Raw genomic sequence first — 19,221 nt, 5'->3', positions numbered from 1 at the left:
CGGGAAGGTCTGGGGTGCAGATGGGAGCGCCCCCCAGTGGCTGCCCGCCTCCCCGGACTGACCCCGTGGGCAGAGCCGCGGGATGCTTCCAGCTCCGGCGAGCGCTTGCTGTCCTTAACTAGAACTCTGGAAATAAAACAGTGGATGTCCATTTCCCCACGATGAACACACAATTGTCGCTGGGTGAACCATGCCCCACCTGGGACTTTTCTGGGCCTCCCCTGGTCACGAAACACTGGAGTTGGGGGGACGCTCACCTAAGCACCTGCTGGGCCTAGAGCCTGGGGCAGGTGCGCAGGGGAGCTCCTCCGTCCCCCTCCCTCCCGTAAATGGCTGGATGTTGGGGGGGGGGGGTCCTCCGTGTGTAGGGGACTCATTCCTCACAGCTGTGCCTTCTGTGGGAGGACGCCGTGACTTAACCGGACAGTCTGTCGACGATCGGGGTGACCTCCCTTGACCTCCTTTACAGAGTTCTCGAAGACATGGACTTGCTGCTGTGGGCCGGCACGCTCTCTGCCAGCCGCCCCGCATCCCTGGCTCACACCAGCTCGTATCCTAACCCCTCCTGACCCCTGCCCGCAGGGACGGGGCTGTCACTGGGCAGCGTGCTCCCGGAGTCACGCCCACGTCCTCGCAGTCGGTGCCCTGAGCTGGTCTTTGCTGGGGAACTAGACTTCATGGTGGGGAAGCCTCACTCCCAGCCGCCACAGACTCTTGGGGACCCCCGAGTCTCCCCCACGTCCGCCTGCTCGTGGCTTCGGGCTCTGCCGGACTCCTGGGCCCTGGGCTGTCTCCCTTCTGAGTCGGGCCCTGTTGTTTGCCTTTCTGCTCTGTTTTTACATGTTACCCATCACGACTCTGTGTTGAGGCAGAGGGGTTATAGAACCGTGAACTGCTAACTGTTCTGACCCGCAGCTTGCGTTTCTTCCTCTCCTGCTGCCCTGCCTTCAAAGAAGAACAGGAGGGACCTTCTTTTCCTGCCTTGGAAGACTTCAGACTGCCCCTGTGGCTCTTTGGTGGATCCCTGTAGGCTATGGTCGTGGCCACGGCTGCTTAGGGCTCCATGTGCTTGCAGAGGTGCTCAACTCGGGGGCCACAGCCTGCGGGTCCCTGTCCCAGCCATGGCTGCCTTCAGGTCCAGGCTCTTGGGGCAGCCCGGGGATGGGGGAGGTGTGCTGTGTTCTCCCCGCCCCTAGAGGCCTGTGCGTCACACTCAGCAGCTCTGCTGGCTGTCACACCAGCAGGTGCAGGACCGTGAACCTGAGACGTCGGTCTCCATCGGGCCCTGGGGTTTCTGTGTGCAGTTTTCTCATGCCCCGGTTGTATTTCTTCTCTCCCTCCTTACAGACGCTGGGCAGCCATGCCGCGCAGCCCGACCTCCAGCGAGGACGAGATGGCCCAGAGCTTCTCCGACTACTCGGTGGGGTCAGAGTCGGACAGCTCCAAAGAAGAAACCATATACGACACCATCCGGGCCACGGCAGAGAAGCCCAGCGCCGCCAGCACAGAGGAGAGCCAAGGCAACACGCTGGTCATCCGTGTCCTCATCCAGGACCTGCAGCAGACGGTAGGCCCTGTTCGTCCCGGTGCGGCAGGAGCCCCAGGGCACCTGGGTCACCTTCCGCACGGCCTGTCCTGGCGGCGTCCCGCACGTCGTGCACCTGCCCCGCCCTCCCCTCCTTCCCGTCACCTGCGCCTTTGCCTGCCGCCTAGCCTGCTGCGGCACCTCGGTCCACTTACTGAGCTCCTGTTACGGGCCGGGCAGAGGCCGACCTCGAGGGCTCAGGGACCAGCTCGGGGAGGAGTTGCAGGATTTTCTCCCACGCTGCTCCTTCTGGCTTGCGGGCTGGGCTCCCTGTTTCAGGGCCAGCGGCCACATGCCCGTGGGCTTCTCCGTACCTGCCTTCATCCCCGGTGCTCTCCTTGTCTGCCATGATGTTCTCGAGCGTTCCCTCATGGTGTGACCGCTCGGACCCGTTCTGTCCTGTGCCTCGGGATTCCTGACGGACCGTGGCGGAGGTTCCGGCGTCTCCGTCCTCATCTCGACAATTATTCTTTTGAGCCACTGGTTCCTTGTCTCTCTTCTTCTTTTTACCAGGTTTCGTGGTTTCTTCTTCTCCTCTTGTAGCTCTTCCTTCTTTTACCGGGGTCGCGTCCTTTCCGGCTGGACGCGCGTCTGGTTTCCGCCTGCTCCTCTGCTCCCGCTCACCGTCATCGCTTCGGGCTGTTCCGGCGCGGCCTGGGCAGCCGCCCGCCGTGTGCTGTCCCTCCGTCGCTCTGGCCGTGTGGGGGCGGGCTCTCCTCCTCTCCCTCCCGCCCCGGGGCCGAGTGTCCCGCAGACACAGCCCCTCTGTGGGAAACCCGGGATCCCGGGTCGGTGCCCGCGCGTCCTTTGGGAACGCCCTGCGTGCTGCCCTCGGGCCGGATGTTGAATTAACGTCCTCACGTGTGTCACTTCCCTGAGTCCGTGAAACAGCCCGAGCCGGGCAGCCCTGGCGAGCAGTCCTTCTGGGCGTGCTGTCACACAGAGTGAGTGAGCCTCTAACCAGCGTGGACGAGGAGGCGGGACCTCACCCCCCACACCCCCATACCCCCACCGACGCCCTCCTGGTGCCAGCAGATGGGGAGGATCAGGCGGCCTGGGACACTCTGCCCGGGGCCTCCGAACCCACCGCTGGCTGGTGTTGGACATGGTCACTTGCTGCCACGTTGGCTCCTGTAGCTTGTTGTCACCGGGGAAGGCGGCCCATGGGCAGCCTCACAGAAGGCACGGCACGGCGGCCGGTGCGTCCGAGATGGATCAGAGTCAACCCCCCTGCTGTCTGCCCTGTGTTTTGGGGAACGGCACCGAAAGGTCTCGAGCCTGGGGCCCACCTGCGGGCGTGAAATGAGCCGGTGTAGACCGGGCGTGCAGCTGGGGCCAGGGGCAGCAGGGTCCGTGAGCGTCTATAACCTCCATCAGTGTCCTTGCTCCGAGCCGGCGCTGTGCACACCAACAACAGACAGAGAGACTGTTTTGCCATCGTGGCTGTTGAGATGCCCCATGGGTAGTGAGTAAGAACGTGGGACATTGGAAAAGTCACCACGATGCGGGGTCTCGTGAGTACGGGGTCGCGGGAGCTGGCCTGGAAGCCTGTGTCCCACCCTGACCTATCGTGACCTTGTCCTGGCAGGGGGCGTGGTGGATTCTGTCCACTGTGCCAGAGGCTTCGGGAACCTGTCGGGAATTACCTACGGAGAGACACCTGTTCCGCAGGCCCACAGCTACCAAGGCCTGCCAGGGGTTTTGTCTCCGCTCCCGGGAGCGTAATTGTTTCCGGAACCTTCTAAAGATCACCTCTCTTCACTTTGTTAAGACAAACAAAGCCCCTGGAGGCTGAGGCCAGCACTCCCACGGGCATGAACCCCGGCAACAAAGTAGCCGTTGTTCCCGTATGTGGGCCCTTGCCAGGGTGAGTCCTGGAGCCAGGGATGCCAGACGGACCCTGGAATCTCGCCTGGGGCCGGTTTCTCACCCCCGTGTCAGCCCACCCAAGGGGAGATGGTGTCTTTAGGAGCCAGGAGGCTGTCCCTCTCCTGTCCCCGGTATGTTCCCTGCCCCCCGACCCCTAGGTGCCGTCTGGAACTATCTTCTTTAAGTGACTGCTGTTTTGATCCTCAGCCCTCCAGTGGGAGGGATTTTGCAGCTCTGAGCGGGGGCATCCGGGAGGCCTCCTTGAAGCCTGCGGAGGCGAGTCCTCCCCCGGCGGGGTTCACAGGGCCATGCGGGAATGGCACACGCCCGTGCCGCACACACAGGGAGGGCTCAGTGTGGGGCTAAGTGCAGAACGGGCCGGCAAACTGGGCCTTGCTAGCGAGTGGCGCGTGTGGAAGTCAGTACGAATGCAGTTCTTCTGTTATCCGTAGTTACGAGAGAAGCGGGAACTGAGCTGGCCCTGGGCGCCCGGCAATCTGGTTTCTAACGCGCCTCGCATGGCCCAGCATGGAGAAGGTGGGTGGAACCCATGACGGGGCCTCCTTGGGCACACAGCGCCAGCCCCTGTGCCCACCCCTGCCCAGGGCTTGCCCCGAGTCGCTCGGCGGCAGCAGTCGGCCCCATGTCCATCGGGCCCACCGTGACCTGAGCGGACCCGTGCCACGGAGGTGCAGGGACAGGCCACCTCCGGCAGGAGCTCTGGGAGAACAAGTCTCTCCTTCCTGTTACCGATGCTTCGGTTTATCACGTGTCTTCAGCTTTGGTAGTTGATGTAGGAGGAAGCGTTGGAGCTGCGATCCCGACCCCTTAAAGATAACATATTGCCGTTCCTCCGTCCGCCCTGTCTCGCACACACTCTCGGACTTCTCCCCCAGAGCAGCCGCCTGCCACATCCACACGGGGCCCGCCTCTCGGCCGCACACGTCAGCGGACGGGGACGCTTCGCCATCTGTCATTTGCTTTCACGCGGACGGTCGGACATACTTGGTTTCCAGGTGACCCTGGCCTTCTGCTATCACTGAGGATCACAGTAGAGCCAGGCAGAGAGCCCCACCCCCATCCGCTTCTGTCGAGGACGTCGCTGTATTTGGCCCTACCCGAGGTTTTCCGCGACGTTCAGTGTAGGACTTCTCCACCTGTCTTGGCGATCTCTGAGCCCCCTCCTTGTTTGGTAGCTGAGAATCAAGCCCCTGTTGCTCCCTCTTGGCCTCTCCTTGGACAGAGACCATCCGTCGTGAGAGAAGGTTCCGGAAGGCCTGGGCAGGAATGACTGGCTGCCTTGAAGAGCTCCACTGGAGCACGTTGCTGGGCACACACTGCTGTTGACTCTGGCCCCCAGGCAGCGAGCGGCATCTGTCTTCTTGCAGGAGTTCACGGGGTCCAGGCTTCTGGGAACGAGTCACCTCCAGCCTCCCTCCCCCGGAGGTTTGTCTTAGGACCGTCTTCCCAGAGGGTCTGTGGGTTGGGTATCCCCCTGCCTTGCTCTCTGCAGCATCCTGGCCCCAGGTGGCTGAGCGGCGCAGGGGATGGGCTGGGGGCGGCAGGGGTGGGCTGGGCCTGGCTCCCTCGCCCCTCTCCGCCGGGGACCCGTCTCCCATCAGACCAGAGTCCTCTTCCTGGAATCGCTCCTCTCCGGCGACCTCGCCACCTTCTACTCCCCTCTCACGAGAAGCTCCGGAGTTCCGGGGCTCACTCCGTGCTCTTCCCACGCCCGGGGCCTCTGTCACCACGCCTGAGTGAAGGACGGCCACGGCCAGGGACCATTTCGCATTCAGCTCTGCCCTCCCCTCCCCGGGGCGGGGCTCACTCTCCCTTGACACCTGCTCAGTGAAAACCCCCGTTGCCTGGAGGGTGCCGGGACCTCCCCCCACCTTTGTTCCCTCTCTCAGCTAGTGCTTAACTTAAAAAAAAGAAAAGAAACAGCAACTTTATTGAGGTCCAATTTACAAGACGTAGAGTTCACCCCGGCTCTCCCGTCCAACTCTGCGACCGCGTTCTCCATGCCGCCGTCTTGTCCCGGGACCGGCAGAGCCCACACAGCGCCCCGGGCGACTGCTTGCTGTGTGGACACAGTCCCTCCCTGTCCCTCAGGGTCCCCAGGCGCTCCTGCTGTTTCAAGGTTAAAGATCAGATACCGACACAGCACCCCGCCCCCGCCCCACTGATCCCCACGGGTGTCCTCATGGCCTGCACTTCCCGGCGACGCCGCGCGGCCGTGATCCCGCAGGTGCACGCTCGGTGACTGTGTGGCCAGCGTCTCCGTCCACCAGCGCTCTGTCCTGTCCACCCTTGTGCCCCTGCGGCTGGCGTGTCAGTGTCCCCCGAGGGAATGAATGAAGTCCGTCACCTGCACCCTCACCGCCGGTGGGTGGGGGTGACGTTAGAACAGCTCCCCAGGTGACGAGGTTAGTGCCCTGAAGACGGGAGTGTGCTCTGGCTGTTCCAAGGGTCCTTGCTTGGGATGGGTGTCGGCAAGTTGCTTTTTGGTTGCTTTTTTTTTTTTTTTTTTAAGATTTTATTTATTTTTTGACAGAGAAAGATCACAGGTAGGCAGAGAGAGAGAGAGAGAAGGAAGCAGGCTCCCCTCTGAGCAGAGAGCCTGATGTGGGGCTCAATCCCAGGACCCCGGGATCACGACCTGAGCCAAAGGCAGCGGCTTAACCCTCTGAGCCACCCGGGTGCCTCTTAAGATTTCTTTCTTTATTTGAGAGAGAGAGAGAGAGAGAGAGAGACCGCGCACGCACACTGTGGGGTTGTGGGGAGAGGGAGAGGAAGAAGCCGATTCCCCCTGAGCAGGAGCCCCCACCATGGACCCTGAGGTCCTGACCTGAGATCATGAAACCAAGAGTCAGACGCTTAACCCACTGAGCCACCCAGGCCACCTTGGTTCAAGTGTTTTCTTTTCTTTCTTTATTTTTTTAAAGATTTTTAAAAATTTATTTGGGAGATAGAGCACAAGCAGGGGGAGCGGCAGGCAGAGGGAGAAGCAGGCTCCCCGCTGAGCAGGGAGCCCCACGTGCATCTCGACCCCAGGACCCAGAGATCATGAGCTGAGCAGAAATCCAGAGTCGGACGCGTACCTGACAGAGCCCCCCAGGTGCCCTGCGTTTTGTTGCTTTCTAATTCTAGGCTTCAAACGTTCCTGATCATGTCAGAGTCTCCTCTGTGCTCATGCTCAGCCCTTCTCCTCCGGGGTAAACACTGTCACAGATTCAGTGTGACTCCCTCTTGTGTCTCGTTCTCCGTTCGTGTGTGTTAGTGATCGCTGGAGTGTCGGCTTGTGTAAGAGGAACATACACACTTGGGATCGTACTGGGCGTGTCATTCGTGGCTTCTGACATCTGGCAGTGTGTCGGGAGATGTCTTTGCTTTGATAGTGTTCATTGACCAGTTACCCCTTCACCCTTCTGTTCCGCTTCCCTGCATCTGTCCACATCCGTCCGTCCCTCCGTCCGTCTGTCCGTCTGTCCCTGCCTCCCTCCCTCCGTCCAGCCCTTTTGCATGACAGAAACCGATGGTCTGGACCTTCAATCTCTCCCTTCAGTGACTCTGCTCTCTCTGTAGCGCACGTTTGGATCACTTTTTGGGGGGATGGAGGGCACGGACTCTGGTTTTCTTTGTGGTTTCATGAATGGGTTGCTCGGGCCAAAGAGAGCCCCTCTTGCCTGGCCCCCGACTTCCCTCTGCCTCCAATTTCTGCACGACGTGGTGATGATAGTCAAGCTCGTGTCCTTAAACGGAGTGGTTTGCACCTCACCGTTTTAATCAGGAAACTAGCGGGTTGTAAGTGGTTTAAAACACGGGGAGGGCTGCGGGCGGGGGAGGCCACGATCCTGCCAGTTCTTATCCATCTCACATGGCAGCTGGCTGGAGGCCGAGACGGGCTTTATTTTCATTTGCTTCATTAAAAAAACAAAACAAAACAAAAGCCCCAAACCCCTGTTTAACCAGCATCGGTTTTGTGTGGTGTAAGGCTTCCACGCTGTGTCTCCGTTGGTTTTAGGTTGTTTTCCATGTGAGTGTGGCCGGTGTGGCTCGCTGGGGTCTCCATAGCCCCAGTGATGAGTGTCTGAGTTGCTGTGTCCTTCTGCTTAAGGTTCGCCTTAATACCTACTTAAATCTCTCTGAGAAAATAACATTTGGGGAAGTGGCTTTGGCCTGGAATTATCACACATTCTGTGAAAAAAGCTTTGTAATTCCCACATTGTGTGGAGAACATTGCGGTTCAAAGGCCGCGCTGGGGAGAAGCAGAGCTCGCCTGCTCTGCCGCCGTCCCCGGCTGATAAGAATTACCCAGAAGGCGGCAGTGCCAGGGCCCGAACCATTAATATTTAATTTTCTGGGTCAAATCCAAGGCCGCGGCGCTTCTCTTCCCACACCTTCCGTGGTCGGGTCTCGGTGACTCCTGCGTCTGCCTCCTGCCCGCGCGGGCGTGACTTTGCTCTTCCCACACCCGCTCTCTGCATGGACGGGGCCTGTACCCGGTGTCCGCGCCGCATCTCCCACTGCCTCCCGTCCACTTCTTGGCCCCTGCTGGCCCGCCCGAGGCTCCGTGTGCGCTGCTGGGACCCCGGGATCGGCAGCCCCGCCTCTCACGGCTGTGGGGGAGCCCTTCTGAGCGTTCCTTGTTCCTCTTTGGGCCCAGGAGCACTAATCCTAACTTCTAGGAGCACATGAGATGTGGGGGGAGGGGGGGGTCAGGAGCACGTGAGCCCGCCCCCCCCCCCCCCCGGACCTGAATGCCCTTGCCTCCGCTCTACTTCCGGAGCCCCGTCCTCTCGTTGATGGCAGCAAAAGCGGAGAATTCACTCGCTTCCAAGGAGGACACAAGTCACGGACAGACTTCAAGCCAGTGCCTCCGTGTCCCGCCCCCTTGACAATGGCTGAGGACTGCCAGGTAGCCTCTTAAAATGAGCCCCAACACGTGGTTTGGCCACTACTTCAACAGCATGCCGGACGGTGATGAGGCTTTTAATGTTTGAAAACTCTTACTCTGGCTGGAAAAACGAGTCCACACCTACTTTCTGTCCTTCATTAGTGTTTAAACGTCCACAGTCCCCAGCGTGGCCCTGAGACTTCAGCATCCTCAGATCAGGCTGTCCTCCTCAGCCAAGGTCACCCAGCATTGCCTCTTCCCTAGAAAGCCCTTATTTGAAGTTTCATGGGTCAGCCGGTGAACGTTCCCTATTTGCTGGCCCAGGGTCCAGCCTGAGGGGTCTGTGTCCACAGCAGACGCACTGTTATGTTTCCACGGCTGCGTTTGGAAGCTGCCCGGTCCTGGTTTGGGGTTTGGGTTGCTTTGGTGCTGGCTGATTCTCGGAGGCGTGCAGATCTGCACCTGGTGCACAAGCAGCTCCGAAGGGCTCGAACACGCTTGACTTCACCTTCAGACGGCTCCTGGCGGTTCTGTTTACGACGGCTCTTTTAAAATGCATCATTAGGGGTTGCCTGGGTGGCTCAGTGGGCTAAAGCCTCTGCCTTCGGCTCAGGTCATGATCTCAGGGTCCTGGGATCGAGCCCTGCATCGGGCTCTCTGCTCAGCGGGGAGCCTGCTTCCCCCCCTCTCTCTGCCTGCCTCTCTGCCTACTTGTGATTTCTCTCTGTGCCTATTTGTGATCTCTATCAAATAAATAAAATCTTAAAAAATAAAATAAAATGCACCATTAAAGGACTGATAATGACATGAAGTGGGACCCGGAGGAAGTTTTCGGTGCAAAACGCACTTGTCCGCAACAGGTGATGCCCTCGGAAGCTTGGGCTTCTTTCTGGGTATCCTGAGTTCTTGCTGAACACTGCTGGGATATTTATGCTTCCTGGGGACCCTCTCCAGCTCTGCGGGGAGGGTCCCCCTGGCACCATCCCCCCCAAATGCCTCGGCAGCTCTTCCTCTCATTTTTAAAGCACAGGTAGGGAGAGGAGCAGAAGGAGAAGCAGACTCCACAGCTGAGCAGAGAGCCCCATGTGGGACTCGATCCCAGGGCTGGTCCTGGGATTATGACCTGAGCCCAAGGCAGATGTTTAACTGACTGAGCCACCCACGCGCCCCAGGAATGCTGTCTTAAAAGGAGATCCAGACACACACACAGAAGGATGACCCCGTGAGGACACAGGGAAAGACCAACCATCTGCACGCCAAGGAGAGAGGCCTCAGGAGGAACCAGCTCTGCCCATGGAGGCATCTTGGACTTCCAGCCTCCAGGACTGGGAGACGATGAATGCCCGTGTTTTAAGCCCCCGTCCGTGCTCTTTTGTTAACACAGCTCTAGAAAACGATGTGCACCGCGTATGTGGCAGACCCACACTGGGTGTCTGCCTCCGCCTGTCTCCAAGACCTGTGTTCTTTCCCTGGTGTCCTGGTATTCCCGGTTGTCAGCCTCACATCGTGCGGAAAGGCCACAACTCCTCGACCAGGCAGGAGCGTAGGCTACGTTCACTGTCTTCCATTTAGATTTGAGCTTGGCCGTGAGCCTTACCAGTGGAGGGTGGTGCTTCATGCAGGTCAGTCCCCAGCTGACCAGAGCTATGCCGCTTATAGCCCCACAGATGTGCTGTCTGCCCTATCCGGGTCTTGGCTGTGTTCTAACAAGGCAGCGTGTTCACGGTGCCCTGGGTGCAAAGCAAGCCCTCGGTCATGGCAGCCGCCACCATTCTCCCCGAGGTCCAAACCCAACCCTACTTATGTTGGATTACATCACCAGGAGGGTTCTGTTTCTGGAACATTCTGTTCAGTGCAGTTCTACCAACATTTACAGAGCTTCAGGTAAGAACTAGACACACACCCTTGTTCTCATGTTGCAGATCATACACAGTGTGGAGCTGGGAGCCAGTCAGCTGGGTCTTGGGATGGGGCCACATGCGTGGGGTTGGGCAGAAATCTTGGAAGAAGATGTGTGCGGTTTCCCTGCGCTTGAACGTGCCTCCCACTAGGGGGTCAGGCCTCTGGGGGCTGAGAAAACCTGAGGAGAGCTGGCGCTGGCCCGAAGGAACCCTAGGAGCTTCCTGGACAGATGCTTGGACCGAGGCTGATGTTGTCCACAGAGGCCTGCTCCCATTGTGGGATTTTGTAGATCCCACCCCCTGCCTGACCGAATGTACGTACTGCTCATCAGGAGCTGAGGGACAGGCCACTCTGATTGGGGTCTCGGAGGTGCCGTTATGTCCACCTGCAAGATTTCTGTATATTAAGCTGCCTGGCTCAGCCCAGACACTCAGGGAAGTTTTCAGATGAATCTGGACATCTCGGTGTTCGGGGTGTCACACCAGGGGATCAAAAAGTGATAGTTTCTGAAATGTCATAAGGTGAAGTACATGCTGGTCTGTCCCTCCTATAGGAAAGCAGTGCAAGATGGAGAGGCTGTGACTATAGTCCAGACAGGAGGGAGCAGGGGTCAGTCGAGCCACAGCCCAGGCAGGAGGGAACAGGGATCAGCTGACCCACAGGTTAGATAGGAAGGACAGGGGTCAGTCGACCCATAGCCTGGGCAGGAGGGAGCAGGGGTCAGTCAACCCACAGGCTGTGCAGGAGGGAGCAGGGTTCAGCTGATTAGCATGGGCTGTGCTCCATGGGCAGTCATACCAGCTCCCTGAGTTCAGTTTAGGATACTCAGTGGTCAGCTCAACCTGGAGGGAGGCCAGAATAGGTGAACCCTGGCCAGTTGGGAAGAGTCGAGTGCGGTTGCAGCTGGCCGGAGGGAAGGGAAGGGACGGTTAGCTGGAGTCACAGGAGCACAGGGACACCCACAGCCTGACACGCCGGACACTTACTGAGAGGGTTTGGCATTGCTGGAATGTGTCTGTGCGTGCAGGTGCATACATGTATGGGGTCGGGGCAAGGGCCGAGGGCGGCCTTGATGGGCAGGATGTGTCCTGACGAGGAGGTAGGGTCCAGACCAGAGTCACTTTTTCTCTGTGTCCCTTGAGGGAGAGGCAGGCCCTGAGCCCCCAGGCATTTGAGTAACAGGATCAGGAGGGGACACAGGTGACGGGATGGAGTGACGTTGCTTGGGTCTAAGAGACATGCAGGTGAGCTCAGTGCAGAGGCTGCTGGAGTAACTCAGCTGAGAAAGGATGGGGGTCTGCTGGGCGGTGGTGGGGACACAGATGGGGACTCAAGCATCTGAGGCCATAGATTAACCTAGGCTGATCTGGAAGGTGCAGACTAGAGAGGAGTCGGGAGCATTTTCTGGAATAGGAGGTGGTCCCCCCACTGGCATTCAGAAGGAGGGTGAGGATAGAAAGAGTGGGGGACTAGGGCAGGGGTAGAGGTGGGGTGGGGGTCAGGTTGGCATGGGTTCGGTGTCAGTAACAGGTGACACCTGAGTGACTGATTTGTCCGTTGGTGTCGAATGCCCCATGTGCTAACCTGACCTGTGTGCCCAAGTTCACGGTCAGCGGGTTCTTTTGTATTAAATGCCCCATCACAGTGACCGTTCCACGTCGTCAGGCTAAGGAGCTGGGTCCAGTTATCATGTCAGTCGTGAATTCATGCGGGGAAAATCTTTGTTGCATGTGCGCACTTGATCTCCCGAGGGCCCCCACAGCCCGGCCATCGCTGGAAGGAGACGGTAGCCGTCCTCTGCTTCTTCCAGAGGTGCCGCCGTGGTGGTTTACGTCCGTGGCGCACATGGCCGGCATCTTCCCCGACACCGGCGTGCCCCACGCTTTGTTGCTTTTTCTATTTTTTTAAAGCTGCTGGCGCGTCAGAGGCTCGATTTTACTTCTTTGAAAACGGTTATTTAGAATCTCCCAAATTTTGTCCTTTGTTATGGAGATTAAACTGTTTCTCCCTTGTATTGTCAGTGCTCAGCCCTGGCGCAGATTAACAGGTAATTGGAAACTCAGAACAAAGGCGGTGTCTCCCTGATCCACAGAGAGCTGGACATTAAGTTCCATCCGCGGTTTTCTCAGGGCCAGTCAAGGGTTTTACAACCAGGGTGGCCAGGTGTGTATGGAGAGCAAGTAACGCATCCGTTAAACCACGAAGACTCAGGAGCCGACTCGACTTGGGTTCACACTGAACCTGGACCACTTTCCGGACACGTGGCTTTGGGGTCATTACGTGAGAGTCTGAGGCTCTGCTTCCCCATCTGGGAATAATAATAATAGTGATTGTTTTTATATTGATCGTAATAATCATATTTGTTGAATGTAAATATCTATTACATGCGTTGTATTGATTGCATAGAAACACACAATGGTATAGTTATGATTGCATCTACAGCAACAGTAGTAATGGTAATACTGTCGCTCACGGTTGTGGTGAAGTTAAATGCAGTCAGCGTAGTTCTTGGCGTGTGAGGATTCAGTAGACCTTACTTAGCCACAGCTGTGTCATCACCGTCGCCACCGTCCTCAGCACCGGTCACCGCCGTCACCATCATCATCATCATCACCGCCATCACCATTATTGTATTCTCCCACCAGGCTCTGAGCAACTTAAGGGGCAAGACCCTGTCTCTGTCATCTCCTGTGTCCCCACCCATGCCTGCCCCAGTGCTGGTCGAGGACCCTTTATGCAGAAGCTAGAGGAGCAAAGGTGTTCTCTCCAGCAGCCCTGCGGTGGCAGAGGCTGGGTTCTGGGGTTCCTGCCACCCGGGCCGTCCCTCCAGTGCTCCTGGTGCTCTGTGAGTGCTCTCGCACATCGCTTACCTGGGAGCATCCGTAACAGACTCTGCGGAATACCCATCTCACGCGCGGTAGGGAGACCGGAATGTGGTACAGTTCCCCTGACCGCATCAGGTCGGAGGGGGCTGCAGGAGGGTCCCTTGTGGTAGATGCTGTCAGTGCGCCACCTGCCACGGGGCCTTCTTGACGTTTCTTAGAGCAGGACCGCTGGTTGTGCAGGGCGAGCCCACCCAGGGCACAGACTCTGCATCCCCGGCTCTGCCCCCAGTGGAGCAGGCACTCTGGGGTCACCCATGATCACCTTTGATCACCTGCGATCACAGGATCACCTGCGATCAGATCCCAGCCCGTGCTCCGCTCTGCCCTCACCTGCTGGAAACCCCTTGGCTGTGGCTGCCACGTGGGGCCCCAGGCCTTCCTAGGGTGCTGGAGCTTGAGCTCAAGGGAGCTTGAGCTGGGGGTGTGTGTGGTTGGACCTCGAGGCCAGCGGGGACAGGAAGTGGTGAGTTATCTGCAGTCCCACCTGGTCACATCGGACAGAGACTTTGTCATGCTGAAGTTGCCAGATCCTCTTCTCACTCAGCCAAGGCTGGGTGGGGCTGTGGGCGTCCTGCAGTGTCTCTGACGTGAGCAGCCGGGCCCCACCGGCCTGGTAGCCCCAGGAGGAGCTCCGAGGTTACCCTCGAATTCAGCCTTTGACACTGGCAAGGGACAGACGGAGCATTCATGCTTCCTGGGTCAGGTTTCCCGGACCGTGGGATTCGGGGCTGCCTGCTGAACGTTCCTCATTGTTGGGAGCCGCTGGCCTGGCGGGTCTCCCCGAGGGCCCAGACTCCAGACCCACAGAGAGGGGCCTCTGCATCCTGGGCACGCAGGACCCCCGGGAGACGGTGGGGCCCAGCCTCCGGTCCTTTCTGAAGGTTTCTGCAGTGATAAAGTGAGTTCGTCAGCTCCTACTGGTGGTCGTTCAGTAGAACGTCATTTTAACTCAATAGAAATCGCATAGTCTCTGTTAGAAGCAGATGCGACCTGACCTTGATATTTGGTGGCTTGTTGGGGGAATCTCCCAGAAGGGACCTGGGAGTGGGGCCAGGGCGAGGCCTGCCTTTGGGTTCTCAGCCACCCTGCTAGGTTTTTTAGGAAAGTGTTTGCAGCGGATTTGCAGGCACTGTCTACGCTACTGAAGTTTTTAAAAGTAGGATTTTAAAACCACTCTGTGTCTCACTGTTGCCTGCTTCTCTGCTTTGGGAGGGGTGGGGTCGGCGTTGGAGAAGTGTGGGTTGGTGTCCGAACCCAGACTGCTGCAGGGGCCAGGGGCCAGCACTGTGGCCACAAGGCCTGGGATTGGAGAAGCTCCACACGGGGGCGGGAGTGGTGCAAGGCAATAGGCGGTGTTGGTGACCAAAAAAGTCCCACAGGGGCCACGGGGACCTGAGCCAAGGCCCCTGAAGCCCACGGTTCCATCCTCGCCCTTGTCCTTTTGTATTTGCTCAAGGTCTCCATTCAAGCGACACTCTGGAGCGCTGGGGGCCGGGGCGGGGGGGTGTGGTTCTGCCTCTCAGAGGACCTATTCGGCAACACCTGATGTATGTGGCCGGGTGGGGGTGGGCTGTGCCCCTGACCGGTGTCTCTGTCCCTCCCTGCAGAAGTGCATCCGGTTTAACCCGGACGCCACCGTGTGGGTCGCCAAGCAGCGGATTCTGTGCTCCCTGACCCAGAGCCTGAAGGACGTGCTGAACTACGGGCTGTTCCAGCCGGCCAGCAACGGGCGCGACGGGAAGTTCCTGGACGAGGAGCGGCTGCTGCGCGAGTACCCTCAGCCCGTGGGCAAGGGCGTCCCCTCCCTGGAGGTACTGGCTGCTGCCTCGTGGTCCCGGGCGCGAGGCTGGGGGGTGCAGGGAGGACTGTCACGACGCTCCAAATTTGATGTGGATTGGGGGGAATGACCCTCACATGAAAAGTGAGCTTGGGGTCTTACGGGGGCCCTGAACTTCGGGAGTTTCCGACAGCAGCGCCGTTTTCGAGCCCTTTGCTTCCGTACTGTGGACTGGATGAGTCTGTCGGCGAGGGATCTTGGGGCGCACACACGAGGGGTCTGACTCAGGCTCACGTTGCCAGGACTGGCGGGGCCGGGGGTGCTGGATGGGGCTTGCTTCTGTCTCCCCGACTCAGTCTTCCTGCCTGGGGTGCGCAGTGGCCAGGGGCCGTCCAGCAGTGACCCAAAGCATGACGTCCAGCCTCTTGCCCTGGAATGACCAGGGGGCCTGGAGCTGCCGCAGCCGCTGGCCTGCCGCGTGACACAGCAGTGCACGAGCTGGGCACCCGGACGCCTTCCGTGCGCGGCATGATGCCGGCCGCTGCCGCTCTGACCCCCAGCCAGCCGCATCCCCAGGTTTACACACGGTCTCTCCACGTGACGAGTGAGACAGTGAGGCCGGCGGCATTCTTCTGTTGCGCTGTGGGACTGGGCGCGGCGGGCGATGGCGCTCCTCTCAGCCCCGTCAGATGGGGAGAGGCTGCACGTGTGGAAGTGTAGCCGGCCCTCCAGCAGCCTGAGTGTGTTCGATCACATTCACCGTGATGAGACCGTCCTGAAGTCAGAGAGGTCATGGACCAAGGCCGGACCTCATCCGCATGTTTCAAAGCCCAAGAGTGACTTCGAGGGGGAGGTTATGGAGACCCCATTTAGACAGAGCCTGTGTCAGACTATAGGGGGGCATCTTGGTGGAGGGAAATTTGGGGCACCACTTGGCTTCCTGTGGTTCCCTGTTCTGACCTTAGTTTGCTCATCTGTAAAATGGGTGTCCATTGGAAAAAATCCCTTACTGAGGGCCTACTAAGTACCGGACTTTCTAGGCATGTTCACCATGTTCACGAGACCGTCGGGGTCTGGTCTGATGGGGCTGACACCCGAGTGGGTCTGATGGGGCTGACACCCGAGTGGGAGGTGACAGACCAGGAGCAGTGAACAAACGGTTCATTTCAGGGACTGATGATTTCCAGGAAAACCCAGCAAGAAGACTGGGACGTCCAGGGTCTACTCTTGATCCAAGAGGTGTTGGGGGCAGTGAATCTGGCTGGTTCCCTGCTCACTCCCGAGAACCGAATGAGAGAGTGTGGAGATGCAGAGTAACCTGGGCAGGGTGTTGTGCTGTTTCTAGAACGGCAGGCGCATGCATACACTCCCCCTCCCCCTGTCCCATCCAGGACTTGTGTCACTGGGGCTGAACTAAGAGGCCTGCGGGGGAGCATCTCTGCTCCTGCGTGTGCATCGCCCCATGGGGGGCTCGGTCCATTCCTGGGAGCTGTGTAGCCCAAGCCGCCACCCAACCTCTCTGGGCCTCGGGTTCCCAGCTTTCAAAGTGGGGGAGCATGGGTCGTGCCTGCCCAGGGGGCCCGAGGCTCCAGTGAGCACTCCTTTCGCGAGCCGGCGGTCTCCTCGCCATGGGAGAGTTGTCCTACCTCCATGTTTCCATCTCCTGGAGCCTCAGTCCCGCCCCGGCATCCTCGGTGCAGAGTGAGACGGACCTGGCGCTCCCCATGTCAGGGGTGGGAGTGGCTGTGAGCTCTTTGTCGCCAAGGATTTCTGGGGCGTATGCTTGGCTGCTTAGGAAACACAGGAAGGGCTTTGCCGTCCGGAGCCTGCAGCCCTCTTTGGCCACGAGCTGGAAACGCTGGTGACTCTGGAAATGGACATGTTCCTCTGAGCACTTCCTGTCCTGCCAAGAGATGGTAGCAGCCCTAGTTGTTTGTTTTTTTTTTTTTTTAAGATTTTATTTAGTTATTCATGAGAGACAGAGAGAGACGGAGAGGCAGACGGAGAGGGAGAAGCAGGCTCCTCACTGAGCAGGGAGCCTGACATGGGACTCGATCCCAGGACCCTCGGATCACGATCTGAGCCGAAGGCAGCTGCTTAGCCCGTAAGCCACCCCGGCACCCCAGCCCGAGTGTATTTTTATAACCAGAAGTCCCCGTGACTCGAGTTCCGTTAACCCTGTCAGCTAGTGAGCGCCTGCCTCTCTGACATCTCTCTCAGTGGCTCCTGAAATCTCAGAGTTCTGCGGGGGGATGGCAGGGGGCTTGCCACAGCCCAGGGCGCCAGGCACACAGAACACACTGTCCTGTCGGAATCTAGAACTGGTGACAGAAATCCTAAAATGGGTCTCGGTCCCCACCTGCTCGTTCTGTTCAGGACCAGGGACACCTGCAGCCTGTGGTCAAGCACACGTTGTCCTGAAACTGGGAGCCGCCTGAGCGTCACAGAACTTTCCAGTTTCGCTACAGGCTTCTATTGGTCCTTAAAAAAGAAAAAAAAAAGACCAGGTTTCTTCCCTGTGTGACCAGGGAGTTTTGTGTGTGGTGCATGCGCTGTTTTTACGTGCAGGGGAGAGGGGAGTCAGGCGGCAGCTTTGGGGCCGGGATGTGAGATGAGGCGGTGCCAGGATAGTCCCCCGCGGCCCTGCGCCCTCCTGTCCCTCTCTCTGGGCTCGTTCAGACTCTTGGGGCTGAGGGACGTGGAGGGTGGGGTCCAGTCTCCCGCAGCTGGTGTCTGTCAGGACGCCCCTGGGCCATCCTCAGGCCTCCCCGCCCACAGATCAGGAGGCCAGTCGCAGCCGGGGAAGGTGTCCGGCCACAGCTGGCGGGACGGGGGTGGGGCTGGGCTCGGAGCAGGTGCCTCTCCCGGGAATCTGGCCCTCCCCAGACTTCAGTTGCGGCTCCCCCACATCGGCCCTCAAAGGCGTGGGGGCCCTTGGGCTGGGCACGAGGGGTGGGTGCTGGGCTTCCAGGCACACTGACATCCGAGACATCCGAACGTTCCTCTTGGGCACTGACCATGTCAGAGCAAAATGCTTCATGTCCAGCTCTGAGGAGGTGCTGGATTTGAGCGAACGAATGTTACCCAAAGTCCCAGGATGGCAGCAGGGACACCGGCTTTGCCAGGCCAGGCTTCCGAGGGCCGGGTATGGAAGACACGTCCTGGTTTGTTGACGGGACCACGCGCGTGGCCGTGAGGATGATGATCGCCACCCACGAGAAGTGCACCGGCCGTGGCTTCTCTGCGGGAGGCTAGGATGCCTCCATGCCCCCGTTGCTCTTGTGTCTTTCCAGCCACGTGTCCACAGACCTTCGCAGGTGTGATTCCTGTGACGTGAGGGGTCTGTGGTAGGAAGGCCATCGGTTCACCCGACACGGGAGGAGTTTGCTGCCGGGAGCCCCAGCCGCCCGCGCAGCCGCTCAGACGGGGCTGTGTTTCCTTGGAACACCTTGTGCCATATTCACGCGCCCCTCTCCTGTTTCCGTTTCTGCGCAGTTCCGATACAAGAAGCGCGTGTATAAGCAAGCCAACCTGGACGAGAAGCAGTTGGCCAAGCTGCACACGAAGGTAGGTCGGGGTGGCTGGCACATGGCCTCGCGTCTCACACGTGGCGTTACTGTCTCTGCAGACCAGGGCGCTCCTTGGGCCGCAGGTTCCTCTTCCTGGGAAGCCTCCCCCACTGCACCTGCCAGTGGGCGGGGCCGGGATGGGCAGGTGCCCCGGGGGGCTTCTCCCGCTCACACCCCAAGGCCCGCCGGGCTGCTGGGGGCAGGGCCGCTCCACAAAGCTGGTGGGAGCTCGGGCAGGAGAGCATGAGGTTTCCTCAAGGGCGGGGCTCTGGAGCAGGCGAGGATGGGACAGGTGGGTGGTGGCGAACGTCCCCGCCCTGTCCAGGCGCATGTGGCCCGTGTGGGCCTGACTAAACCACGTGAGTGAACACGCCCTCCTGCGTGCCCAGAAGGGCATCCACCAGGGCCACCGAACACAGCCGTCCTGTCCTGTGTGACGAAACCTTGCTGGGTGACAGGTCGCACGGGGACAGCGTCAGGTGGGTCGTCATTCAGTGCACATCCCCCCCTCGGTGTTTCTGGGAGGAGGGGAAGCCCCTCTCTCTGAGTCCCCACTGCTGATGGAGAGGACACAGTGACCACAGAGCCAATTAAAGGGCTTGACACCAGCCACACCTCTGTGTGTGACACCAGCCTGGAGGAGGGGGCTGAGGTCAGGAGCCTGGCTGGGCTCGCAGCGGGGACCCCTGCCCCTTCGTCGGGGCTGCTGTGCATGTCCGCAGGGTGCAGGGGCTCGA

At 59.4% G+C, this 19,221-nt stretch overlaps 1 protein-coding gene across 10 annotated transcripts in view; it reads left to right on the top strand.

Moving 5' to 3' along the window:
• The window catches only part of SHANK2 (SH3 and multiple ankyrin repeat domains 2), a 453,117-nt gene that overhangs the window by 59,509 nt on the left and 374,387 nt on the right, over positions 1–19,221 (top strand). For all 10 annotated transcript variants that reach the window (XM_059150585.1, XM_059150583.1, XM_059150584.1 and 7 more), the window contains 3 exons: positions 1,348–1,567; positions 14,746–14,949; positions 18,411–18,482. In XM_059150585.1, the coding sequence (XP_059006568.1) occupies positions 1,361–1,567; positions 14,746–14,949; positions 18,411–18,482 (483 nt within the window). In that variant the 5' untranslated portion in view covers positions 1,348–1,360. Of the gene's footprint in view, positions 1–1,347; positions 1,568–14,745; positions 14,950–18,410; positions 18,483–19,221 lie in introns of those variants that run through there.

This window comes from Mustela lutreola, chromosome 1, assembly GCF_030435805.1.
Source record: "Mustela lutreola isolate mMusLut2 chromosome 1, mMusLut2.pri, whole genome shotgun sequence".
In the NCBI taxonomy this organism is placed as follows: domain Eukaryota; kingdom Metazoa; phylum Chordata; class Mammalia; order Carnivora; family Mustelidae; genus Mustela; species Mustela lutreola.
This window is presented reverse-complemented; position numbering and strand designations above follow the sequence as displayed.